General features: G+C 39.4%; 1 protein-coding gene across 1 annotated transcript in view; it reads left to right on the top strand.

The window, feature by feature from the left end:
* TRPC7 (transient receptor potential cation channel subfamily C member 7) overlaps positions 1–12316 on the top strand; it is a 75777-nt gene extending 63461 nt beyond the window's left edge. The window contains 6 exon segments of the mRNA XM_042779750.1: positions 1412–1607; positions 4508–4729; positions 6743–6823; positions 9768–9843; positions 10657–10788; positions 10791–12316. Coding sequence (XP_042635684.1) covers positions 1412–1607; positions 4508–4729; positions 6743–6823; positions 9768–9843; positions 10657–10788; positions 10791–10882 — 799 coding nt within the window. The 3' untranslated portion in view covers positions 10883–12316.
* Positions 12317–12787: the final 471 nt, after the last annotated feature.

Raw genomic sequence — 12787 nt, 5'->3', positions numbered from 1 at the left:
GCAAGGGTCAGGGAGTGCGGTATCAGTGACTCTGGGGATCAATGAGGTTGTGCAATATTTATTTGAAACATCACTCAGGGTTACTTCCCAAAAGACAATATGGAAAGTAAATATTGTGCTCTTTACTGCAGTTTTACTTGTCAATGAAATATGGAGTACCACAAATTATGATAGGAATTAAAAAACAGATTGCTGCAACAGAAAGGAACTTCCCAGGAATCTGCCCCAGCATTTCAAAGGGTCAAAATTAATTTCTCTTGCTTTTATGAATGGTGTAATTGATGCTGGAATTGATGTAAAGTTTGTTTTTTCCTATTGAATATGGCATGGTTTGTGTCTATAAGCTGTTTTTATAAACAGATTTAGCAGGATTAGTCTGCCACCCTAGTGAAAAAAAAACACTTCATCAAAATAATTTTTATAAGGCATTGTTTCATTTGAAGGTGTTACCTCCTGGCTGGCAGGAGAGAAAGGAGGCAACTAACTCTTAACAGGCTAAGGATTGCTCAGCAAAGGCAAGATGCCTTCTAAGTTAAATATTAAGCAAAATGCTTTCAAAATGTGCCAATATCCCTTCTCTTCCTCTTCCTCCTCCTCCTTCTGCCCTTTTCAGCTGTGGTTGCTCCCCTCCCCTGTTACAGTCCCGACTCCTTGGATCAGACTGTCCTTCTGACCTGGTTGTCCAGCCACATTCTTTCCAGCCCCACTTCTCTTTGTCACTGTCTTATTCCCTTTTTTCCTATCTTTCAACCTTTTAATTTTCCATTTGTTCCTCTCTACTTTCAAGCAACGATAATAATCAAATAAAAATGCTTCTCTGCAGCATCTTCTACCACTCCTTAAATCCAATTTTTTTCTACAAATGCTTGGGTGTCTGACATGTTTGCAGTCCCAAAGCAGGATGGAAAGAAAATCAGACAATAGTCTGACTATATTTGCACTCTGTGATCTTTATATTAATGCCACAATGAAGAACTTTTCAATCCCTTCTACTGGGTAAAAGACATGCTTCTCTTCTGCCCTGGAAACTGCATAGAAAGGGGTTAGACTTGGTTCTGATGAAAAAAAGAGTGAGGAAGTAGAAGCAAAAGCCCTATATAAAAAGTTTCAAACTGCAAGTTGCCCATGGATTTGTCATCCCTATTAGGGACACAAAATCCAAGTGTAATGCACCTGATAAGAACAGATGGAGCAAATCAGGGCACACTGTAACTTCATCATATTAATCAGAAATCATATTTATTTATCAAATCAGGAAATATGACTTGGCACATCCCTGGGTAATGGATAATGGGTTACAATAACTGTGCCAAGACATATTTATATTTGTGCATGGCTGCTTTTATTATTAGCATGTGGCCTGGCTAATCTGTTGTCAACCCTATAAAATGACTGCTTGTTTTATTTTTAGGGTAGAAGAAAGTTTTAAAACCTTATTCTGGTCAATATTTGGCTTATCTGAAGTGATCTCTGTGGTGCTGAAGTACGACCATAAATTCATTGAGAATATTGGATATGTACTCTATGGAGTATATAATGTGACTATGGTGGTTGTGCTGCTTAATATGTTAATAGCCATGATCAACAACTCCTATCAGGAAATTGAGGTAAGACAAATCAGATTACAAACTCAATGTACTTAATTATTACTGATAATGAAAATGCTAAAAACCCAGAAAGGCTGTAGCTTACTGTACATCCAAGGTTAGAATCCTGAAAACATCTTACACAGTATAAGAGTTAAGGCTGAGTCTGTCCCCAAATTATGATTGAATTAATAATTGACAATTAATAATTTCTAAAAGTATTTCAGCTTCCTTGTTTAATGACTCTCTGTGAGTAAAGCCAATTTCATTTACATGTATTTAATGGAAGTGGTTTGTAATGTTTTTTATTCCCTTTGTTGGTTATGGTAATTTATCCACGTGTGTTGCCTTAGCTGCATTGTTTGCTAATGACAGAGTAATATTTCTTCTGACTTTTTGCCCTGTTCTCTACTACTTAAACATTCCAGCCCATGTAGATCTGAAGCTCATGTGCATTCAGGAAAATGTTTAGAAAGTCCATATTTTCCAATTACCAGGCAGAAAACTTAATGCTTTTGGTTTTTTGAGGAATCTCTAGGATCTGCAAAACATGACTTTGTGGACATTTACACAAACCATCTTGTAGAGCATATAACAGAGCCCTCAAGGAATATGAATAGGTTTCTGCAGAAAGGCATTTGCAGCATTTACCCCGCCCTGCTCAGTAGTGTGGCTATTAGCAGAGTGGATTTGGACATAAACAACTCCCTGCTAATCTAAATAAAGGCAGGGGGAAAAATACATTATTTGGATGATGTTAATTTTGAGTCACCTTCTACTTTCTATTTGTTGAATGTCAAACCTCTGCCGTTGGGTTTGTATTAATTACTTGTAACCTCCCCTCAGAACCTGACATTGAAAAAGGCCAGGGCTGAAAATATTTTCTCACTGTAATGTCTGATTCATCCATGAACTGTAGTACAAATATAACTCTATCCTGTGTGTGCTGTAACTGAGCTTAAATGTCAGAGAGACCTTACACATGCTCTCTGCCCCAGAATCTTTCAGGATTGCAGAAAGCAGAGTAATTTCTCCAAAAGTTTCTAATCACTTAGGATCAAGCAATTCCCTGAATCCTATTCACCTGGAACAGGCTTTATTTTAGAAGGGGTGTCAGCCTATTGCTGCATTCTTTAGTTTATTTTAGTAGACAGAAATGCTGTTGAGAAAAAAAGATCTCTGAAAATATCAGAATAGATGGCCTATATTAACTTTCCAGTTTAAACTTTGTGGTGGCCATTTTCTTGGCAAAATGCTTTGTCATCCTTCTGGATTGCATGGAAATTTTCAAAATTTTTAAAAGATTACTTGTAAGTATCAGCAAGCAAAACAAGTGTGAACTGTTTGGCCCAGATCCTCCTAATTGAGGAATAACTAGTTCTTCTCATACTAATTCATTGCAGTACTCACTAGAAGTGAGATTAAAGAGAGTCGTAGAAGCAGAGTCATGTAGGTTGGAAAAAACCTATAAGATCACTGACTCCAGCCATACATCCAGCACTACCATGTCCCCAAGTGCCACATCTACACATTTTTCAATATCCCCAGAGATAGTGACTGACTGCAGAGGAAGTCCCTGTTGACAAAGTGTTTGGCTGACAGAGCAATGTCAATAATGTCCTACTATGGACATTACTTAGGAATTAAGTTCCATTATGGTCAGTGGGCAGATGGTTTACTTTTAGTTGGAGTGACAAGACCATATTTTCCTGCCTTCTATTTAACATGTCTCTTCAGTTTCTTCTGGTTTTTCCCTGTTTATGCCTCAAGTATTGGTGCTTCCTGACAAATTCGGATTTATGGAAAGAAATCCTTTTGCTTGCCATAAAACAGAACTACTCCCATCAGTAGTACTTTTAACTGCTCAACTAGAACTCTTCACTAGTGGTTTATTTTGTAATTCACTTTAAGGATCCTGTGAGGTGCAACCCCAAACCATGAGAACAGCAAATGGCAGAAGTGAATGCTGCTGCTCTGGTGAAGACACATTGCTGTAATTGTGGCAGAAGTAATCTCCATGGTGTCATGCCAGCTCCTAACCAGATTGCAGAGGTACAGGGTAATCAGAGGTTATGAATTCCAGCAGAACACAGATGTACATGAGTACAGGGAGCTGGCAGATCCACACCTCTACTGCTGCTTCTGCCCTCCACGTAAACCACAATGAACACAGTGGAACAGCATCTGTATCTCATCCTTTCTTCTGCCTGATAAATGCTCCTGGTACATGGCCCTGATCATCCTCCTGTATAAATGCCAAGTGAACGATTTCCTCCATAAAGTATTTGCTAACCTTGCCCTTGTTACTTGGAAGTGATCCTGGCCCACTTTGACAGTTCATAAAGGAGATTCACAGGCACTGAATGATGGAGTTTTTCTCCACCTTCATCAGCAGCAGGAGGTGAATAGTAGGAGAATTAAGGTATATAGGGATACATGATGGTGAATGAGACAGGATCCAAGAGGAAATCAGCTGATAATAGAAGAAAGCAGTGTCTGAGCCTCCCTAAGGGGATTCTTGGCCAATACAGTGGTAACAAATGAGACAGAAAATTGCAGTTCATCATAGACAGTCTTTGCTGTTGTGTTCATAAAAGTTTCCTCTGCTATCCATGACTGTGCGTTCTGACACATTCATTTATTAGCATAGCAAAAAAACCAGACTGTTACTGAGACAACCCCTTTGATATACAAGAAAATAGTCTAATATTTGGAAGACACATACGTTCTGTTTATGCATCACTTTGTTTAAATTTTCCTTGTTTTGAGATTACTACAGAGAAGCCTACAAATACATGTTTTGTGCAGGTAGAATCTGGTTGTAGTTAACTCTTACCAGTATGTTTGTCCTGGTCATAGTTAAATTCCTTCCTACTTACTAAGTTGGGTGTTGATTTGTTTTTCTTTCTTCCCTTTTCAAGGAGGATGCAGATGTGGAATGGAAGTTTGCACGTGCCAAGCTCTGGCTATCCTACTTTGATGAAGGAAGGACTTTACCTGCTCCTTTTAATCTAGTGCCAAGCCCTAAATCATTTTATTATCTCATACTGAAAATAAAAATGTGCCTCATAAAACTCTGCAAATCTAAGGCCAAAAACTGTGAAAATGACCTTGAGATGGGGATGCTGAATTCCAAAAAACGGGTATGTTTTATCTCCACTTTTCAGCTTCTTTGTGGAAAGGATTCGTGCCAGGGAGCTTCTGGGGGATGTTGCATGGTGCACAGGGACTGGCAGCGACAGCACAGACTCTCACAGGACCTCATCATTGCACATTGCTCTTATCACATTGCAAGCATGGCCTCATTGCACCAGGCACTTTTAAAATTTTGTAAAAGCAGGCACTCCAAGCCAAATAAGCAAGATCAAAGAGAGGGGCAGAAGCAGAGGTACAAACAGGCTCACAACTTGTCTGGCTCAGGCCCATTGCTCCAGGCTCTCCCATCTGAGCTGTGTGACTCTGCCCAGGGTGGGGACAGCAGGGGCCACTCTCCAGCTGAGATGTGTGCAGCCCACCCACAGCTATAACCTTGAAAGAGACACTGAGGAGAAGGGAAGGGAAGGAAAGTTGGAGGAAGCTTTGCAGAATTTGCCTTAGGGACATGTAGGCTGCTTTAAGGTCTGCCTGGATCTCTTGGTGGAGCAAACAAGTGAACCATCCAGCTCCTGGTGAGCCACCCAGCTTCTGATGATCCATCCAGCCCATAGTGATCCACCCAGCCCTTACTGAGCCATCCAGCTCCAGGCAAATCCCATGGCCTCCAAAGAGGATCATCTTCCCAGGAGTTTGTGGGAACTGCTCAGATCTGGTGTTCACCCAGTCTCTTCCAGCACTTAAATTGAATGGAGAAGTCTGTCCATGGGGTTTGCTCCATAGTGTCAAATAATTTAACTGCCTACATAGGGAGCATTGCCAAGATAGGCAAGCATGTCGACAAATTCATTTAACACTGCTATTGATTACTGGAAGAGCCACTAAAACAGTGGAGTCTCAAAATGAAAGAATTTTTTCTCCTTTATCTTAAATAGTGATTTAAAAATGTTTTTTAAATGTTATTTGAATCAGATGGCACTAAGCTTGCTTTGTTTGAAATTTAATTTCTGCTCCAAAGCCTAAAACAAAGTAATAAAATTTTCTCTAAGCCAGATGAGTGAAAGTGTTTGGATTGCCCTTTTTCATGCAACTCATGCAAAATTCATATTTTCCATGGCTTTAGCATAAACAATTAAGAGTATCAATCATTTCTTGCTTGCCTATTAATCGATTGTTCACACATCATCTTTAAGAGTCTCTGTAAGCTCATGACACATCTGATGAGTAAGAACTAAATTTTTTTAAAATTACATTAATATTTCAGACTTTCAATCTAATCATTATAAACACCCTGTTTTGGAAAAAACTGTATAAATCAGGATCTCTGGTTCAACCAGGGAAGAAAAGCCCTTAGCCAGGGCCTCTCCTGTACATACAGTTGCATATAGGTGCAGAAGTCTATGTTATTTATTCCTCTGAATAAGTGATTTTTTTTGTTAGTATTGGACTGAAAACCTCGGAGGTTTACAGTCAAAGAAACCTCCAACAAATATTGTGTGAAGTGTCCAGAAAAGTCTCCTTGGAGGCTTCTAGAGCTGTGATGCCTCTGATAAAAATAAAATGGTCTATTTAAGAAATACATCTTTTTCTTGAGCCAAAAGAAGCAGCAAAGACACTGCTGTTTTAAAAGGACCAGCAAAAATCGATTGTGTTTCAGAATTTGGTTTTGCATCACAGTCTTGTTCTTTTCAAATACAAGTAGTTATCTTTCTTAAGTGGTGTTCTAAATTTATAAGCATCAGCCTCATTAAGATAAAAGTATTTTGTGCCTGCTAATATCTTCTTGTCTAAAACTTGTGTGTGAATACCATTTCTGTCTAGATAATTTAGAACCTAGACTTTTCCATTAATTTGTGTATTTCTTGGGGGGGGTTGTGGTGGGGGTTTTTGGGGTTTTTTGGTGTTGTTTTTTTTATTGTTTATTTTTTGGCCTGAATGTTCTGGATTTTACTGTACTGTACATAGAACAGTTTCCTAATGCTTTTCTAAAGCTTAATTTGGGGCTGCCTGGGTATAAGAAGCTAACATTGATTTAATCATATCATGATGTTTTATAATTTCAGAAAGTTCGTTTTCACTCTAGCATTCAAAACACAGAGAGTTTTTCTGGGAAGAATGCTTATAGCAAGCCCACAAGATACCAGGTAATCACAGCACGAAAGCAGGAGCCAGGGGAGGGGTCTGTCAGTGCCCAGCTCTTTCTGCAAGGGTCACGTTTGCATTCTCCCAGCCGATTCCATCCTGGGATGTGCCAGGCTGGGGCACTGGCACAGGGTTGGGCTGGGGTATTTCGGGAACAAAGGCAGCCTGTACCCCATGGAAATAGGCATGGTGTTAGCATTTGTCATGCTAATTAATTCCACTCGAGGGTGTTTAACTTAATACACAGACATCACCCAGCCTTTATTCCTCTCATCTTGTATTGACAGCATTTCATTTCCCAAGGCTCAGAATCATCTCTCCAGATGCTGCATTAACATTTGCATGTGCTTCTTCTGGCAGTGGGTCCGTCCTGCCGAGCTAAACCTGCGATGTGCTATGGTTCAAAATCCCCATGTGGCTGCAGAGGTGTCACAGGGAACCACAACTGTCTGTCCAGCATGAGTGTTGTGCCAGCAGATGTGTTATTTCTTGTGCAAACATGTCCTAGGGCAATATAATAAACAGAATGTGCCCCAAAGGATTTTTACCTTCTTTTTTAACATACAGTGAAAAGGAATCTGATGGCAATTGATGTGTTGGAAGGGACAGATATTAAAGACAGATGAGGAAAATAATAGTTAAATTGGCTAAAATGTGCAGTAGCAATTCTAGACGTGGCTTATCTTGTGTTGGTACAGCTTCCAGCATAATGGACTCCCAAGCTGTTCAGCAGACCAGTAAGAAATTTCTACTGGTTTTAAAATTTTCAGGCTTTCCTGCCACAATTGGAAGGGTGCCAAAAGATCTAGGTTAGAAATGGGATACATTCACTCTGAAAAAGGGATGAGAGATTGTGTCCTGCTCAAAGTGGCATTTCAGCACTTCTGACACGTTCCCATCCATGCAAACCTACAGGTGATGTGTCAGCCTCTGCTGGACTGGCTCTCTTCCTGTAGCTATTATTTCTCAATGAGACCCCCTAGTGTTTGTGGTAAATTAGACCCTTACTTCCAGTATTGAAAAAGCCAAAGGTGAAAAATAGATGGAAAAAAATAAGTACCTGTTATTTTGTTTTAACAATGCCATGTTTGTCTTCAAACTACCTTAGAACATTTTAGTTGCTGCGGGAAGAAATTGCCCAAATAGTATAAGGAGAGTGTAATAGTCTTGATTATATAAACTTAGAGAAGAAGGAACAGTGTGATAATCTGGCTGGCAAGCTTTTCTTCTACAACTGAGAAAACCTTTGAAGCAGTTGCTTCTTACTGAACTGCAGTCTCTGCTGTCTATGTACTTAAGACTACATATGGACAGTGCTCTAGAGGGATAACAAAAATATACAGATTTTAAACATGCAATATTTTGAAAAGCATGATGAGCAAGTGAAAATAGATGTCATGATTTGGAAATAAACTAGTCTAGGAAAAACAATACCTTTATCAAAGAGAATATGGGAACTGGCACAAAGAGAGGTTATGTATCTTTTTTTCTGGGTAACAAGAACCTGTGTTCTGATTCCTTGTTTTAGTCTAAATTTCCTCTGACTTCTGCTCCGGAAAAAATGACTTATTTTTGGATCCAGGATTTCCCTACTTTCCCCAAACATTACTTCATTTATGTTTTCTCAGGTGACAACCCTACCTCCCTCTGGATTCTACTACCTTGGCCATCTCCAACACACCGTACGTGCACTGAGCCTCATCTCTGTTGCCTTAGTGACTCACCTGCTTAGCCAGATGCCTCTGACATACAAGGACAGTCTTAGTCATCCCATATTCCATGGCTGCATGGCATATACAAATGACTGGATCCTTCTTTGATCTTCATAAGCCTTTTGCACTGCTAGAATGCTTATTTGGCTACTCAGAAAAAAGAACAGGTGTACTGTCTTCTTAATCCATATTTCACACCCCTTGTAGCATTTTTCAGATGTTCCAAGTAGAGACATGATTGGTCTGTGAAGAATTGATGGGAGAGGTGGGAGAGGCTTCTCCTTTAACACTGGACATCCGGTCAATCAAAGACACTGAGTTCTCCTGTGTTTGCAGAGGATGTGTATAAATCTCTGTCTCTGAGACAGCAGTTCTTTTTATGTTTATATATTTTTATTCCTTTTTTCCTTTATGGGTTTTTATTATGGGATTTTTTCCCCTCTGGGGTGTCTTTTCTGCAGTGAAGATGAGGCCATCAGTTTTACCACAGCATGCAGCCCATGACTGCCAAAGTTCCTTTCCTTCTAGATAAATGGAACTAAGACATTCTTGGAACAATAGCACATTGCAAGCTCTTATCCATAACCATCATCTATTTCCATATGTACTCTTCCTTTCTATCAATCATCTTCCATTTTTAAAGTTTACATGGCTCTGTATTTTTCACCATACATGTCTCTAAAAATCCACCATTTCTGTAAGAAACTTTTCTAACTTAAGCCAAGTTCCCCACCTTTGTTCAGACCCTCTTTTCTCTGTCCTTCTCTAAATTTATTTTCTCTTAAAAACCCAATGACAAGGCTAACAGTCTTTCTGTGAACCTCAGGTCAGCTGCATTGTGAGCAAGTTTGCTAACATCATTAATTAACCACTTATTTCTTCCTGTAAAGTACTATTAGACAGTAGTATGCTAAAAGAAGGCTCTGGAACCCATTTCCTTAGCTTTCTACTGGATCATCTGTGTTTTCTTTCTGTCTGTGGGACATGCCCTACATTCATATGCATTCCACAAAGTACCCCAAAGTGCTTTTTATGTGGGGTTGTGATTAAGTGGCTGTCAACCAACTACTGTAGTACAATGTTCTTAATATAAAACGTAAAATAAATGGGAAATATAATAATAATAATAATAATAAATTATCCCTAGTGAGACCAGATGTTTGAATTACTCATATATATAAGTCTGGAATGTGGACAGTCTCTCACTAAAGGAGTGTGTCTGTTCTCCTTTCAGAAGATAATGAAGCGTCTGATTAAGCGCTATGTGCTGAAGGCTCAGGTTGACCGAGAAAATGACGAGGTCAATGAAGGCAAGTGGAATTTTATAATGGATCCACCTAATGAGCATGTGCTGTTATTGCTGTTGATCTGGCCAGTACGAGGTTTGAGCTTAGTTAAGATTCTCTGTAGAGAGGGCTGGCTTGTGCTCACACTCAGGTGAGCAGGGCTGGCTCTGAGCCACCTTAGTGCTTTGAAATTCCAGGGCCTTATTTTTCCTTAGCAGAGCACACATCTCACAGGATCTTCACCCAGCCCTGCTCACCCTTGAAGCTCTAATTCTCCCTCCCTTACAACTACCAGGGTATTGCCAACACCCAATCTTACCTTGTTGTCTATATAAAGCATTCTCTGACTGCACTGCCCAGGCCTGCCCCAAGGACACTGTTTTGAATGGGATCCAGATTCATATTGCTGTGGTGGCGTGTGGGATTTGTGTGTAGATGGAAAAGAACCTCTAACACCTCTTAACTGCTACCCTCTTGCAAATATGCTATGTTGGTGGAGTTCAATTTGTGGAGAGAGAACAAATTTGAGGAAGAAACATGAACTCTCCACACGTTTGCTGTTGCTGTTGGTACCACTACTGCAAGTACAAGTTATTCTTTATAAGTACCGATATTAAATCTATAATAAAGGGAGACCAAATGCAGCTCCACCACTACTGCAAGTACAAGTTATTCTTTATAAGTACCGATATTAAATCTATAATAAAGGGAGACCAAATGCAGCTCCACACACATTCCTCACCAAACACACTGAAATTATTGCTCTCTCAGTTCTTGGAACCATAGGGATTACTGACTTGGTTCAGTACAGCTAACAAGAATGCTTTCCTCTTTCAGGAGAACTTAAAGAAATCAAACAAGATATTTCCAGTCTCCGCTATGAACTCTTAGAGGAAAAGTCCCAAGCTACTGGTGAGCTGGCAAAACTTATCCAGCAGCTGAGTGACAAGTTTGGGAAGACCTTAAATAAGGACATTTGATGGTGAATACAGAGAAAGACAACTTGTTTTCTAAACACTGTTCATTCTCAACCAGCATCTTAGGAGGGCAAAAAAACCTGTGAAAGATGGGTACTGCACACTCAGCTTTTGCTGACAAGAAAGTGTTGGTAGGAGCACTTTGCTTTTCTCCTGCACTTGGTGAGTGACCAGTTACATCTTTTCTGATACAAAAGTGACTTAATGGTAAAAATTTATGCCCTTTAGAGAAGGAATCTCCACTTAAAGGCAAAAAAAGCCAGATCTTCATTCATCTAACTTCCAAGAAGACAACGTAATTGTGCTCCTTAACACCAACAGTTTGTATGGCCAGAAATGAGTGAAGTCTGAAGAAAAAATGTGCCAAGCATATTCCCTGCAAAATTTTTAAAATTCCTATTCTTGGGTCTGTACTCTTCTTTTATGTTTACATTGGCAACCCTGAATATAACTTTGATCAGCACTGTGGCTAATGAAAAACTAATGAGAAATTATCTGTTGACGTGACCAAGGCAGTGAATTACAAGTAGACACTGACAGCACTGGGAAAATGAAACCAAGCTTGTGGGGTAAATTATCCTTTAACCTGATGCAAGGATTTCCAGCCAAACACTCCTGCTCTCCTTTTCCAGCTGTATTAGCTAGACTGCTGATGGATATGGTCTCTTTGTATGCACTTAGCCTCTCTTTTATCCTTAGTCGATCCCATCTCCAACAGGTGTACTGAAATATTCGTAATGATGTGGAACTCACTTCCCAGGAATACCCAGAGATAAAGTACCTTGTGCTAATGTGTTCAGTTCAAAGAACAGCATTAATCCTGAGACAGCGATGCAACTGAGCTCAGCTTTCAGATTCCAGAGGTCAAACTGCAAGCCATAGGGAGAGATCAATCACGAAGAACATTGCCCGGTCGTTTCCAGCCTTGAAATCAATACAAGAAGGCTCCAATTGAACATTCTGACCAAAAAAGAAAAAAAGGAAATAAAGGAAAAGTCATTGTAGAAATTTTTGTCATGTTTTTGGCTCTTACAGAGGATGAGAAAGGGATTCAAACTGTTCTAAGGCTGTGGTAGTAAAAGGATCACACTTTTTCAACAGGAAAGTTGTAAGTCTGTGCAACACAACTGCAGACATGGATGGCTTGGGTTTTCATGGTTGGCTACATGATTTCAACTACCTAAAGCACACCTTACTACTTGGGAACCATGGAACTGGACTGTTTGTTTACATGAGACACCTCTAAAATGAACATGACATCTAGGTTTCAGCTGAGACAAACAAGCAGAGCCAGAAGGTGACCTGTGGTCAGTTCTTAAGTGCCGGATGAGAATACATATAGCCTATTAGAATAATAGTTATATTTGTACAAAAACAAAAGAAAACAAAATAAAGAAGTGTACTGTACGTAGATCTGTTTAGAGAAAAAATACTGTATTTTTACCTTTAATAAAATTATCTTGTATACTGTCATATTTTTACCTAAAAATGGAAAAAAAAAATAAAATTACCTCATAATATTTTGTTGTACACTGAGTGAAATATTTGCTTGATCTTTTGACTGCCTACTACATGGCCATTTTTCTTCTTTTCTGCAGTATGCGAACAATTAAATCATTATATGAAGCAATTTTACAATAACAATTCTGAAGCCTGAAAGAGCCAAAATGCAACACTGAAACTAAAATACACTTAAAATTAATAAAACTAGGGAATTAAAGGCTCCATGACCACCTAAAGCCCACAAAAATGACTCTTCATTTATGTTTAATTTGAAAATATTATGTTATTTGTAAAATTAACATCTAAGAAGAGGAATTCAGCTCTGCTGTCCTCAGACAAACAGTGGTGGTACTGAGTGAGTAAATCAAACTCAAGTGAGTAAGAAAAGCTGTAGGCTTTAGCTGACAGGACAAGTGAGGGGGCATCTGCCCTGAACACCCAGTCTGGGCCAGTGGGGCTTTGCTGCCCCAAGCCCTTTGTTTGCAGCT

Source organism: Catharus ustulatus, chromosome 15 (genome assembly GCF_009819885.2).
Source record: "Catharus ustulatus isolate bCatUst1 chromosome 15, bCatUst1.pri.v2, whole genome shotgun sequence".
NCBI classification, from domain to species: Eukaryota; Metazoa; Chordata; class Aves; order Passeriformes; family Turdidae; genus Catharus; species Catharus ustulatus.
Note: the sequence above shows the minus strand (reverse complement) of the source record. Positions and strands in the feature narration are given on the sequence as shown.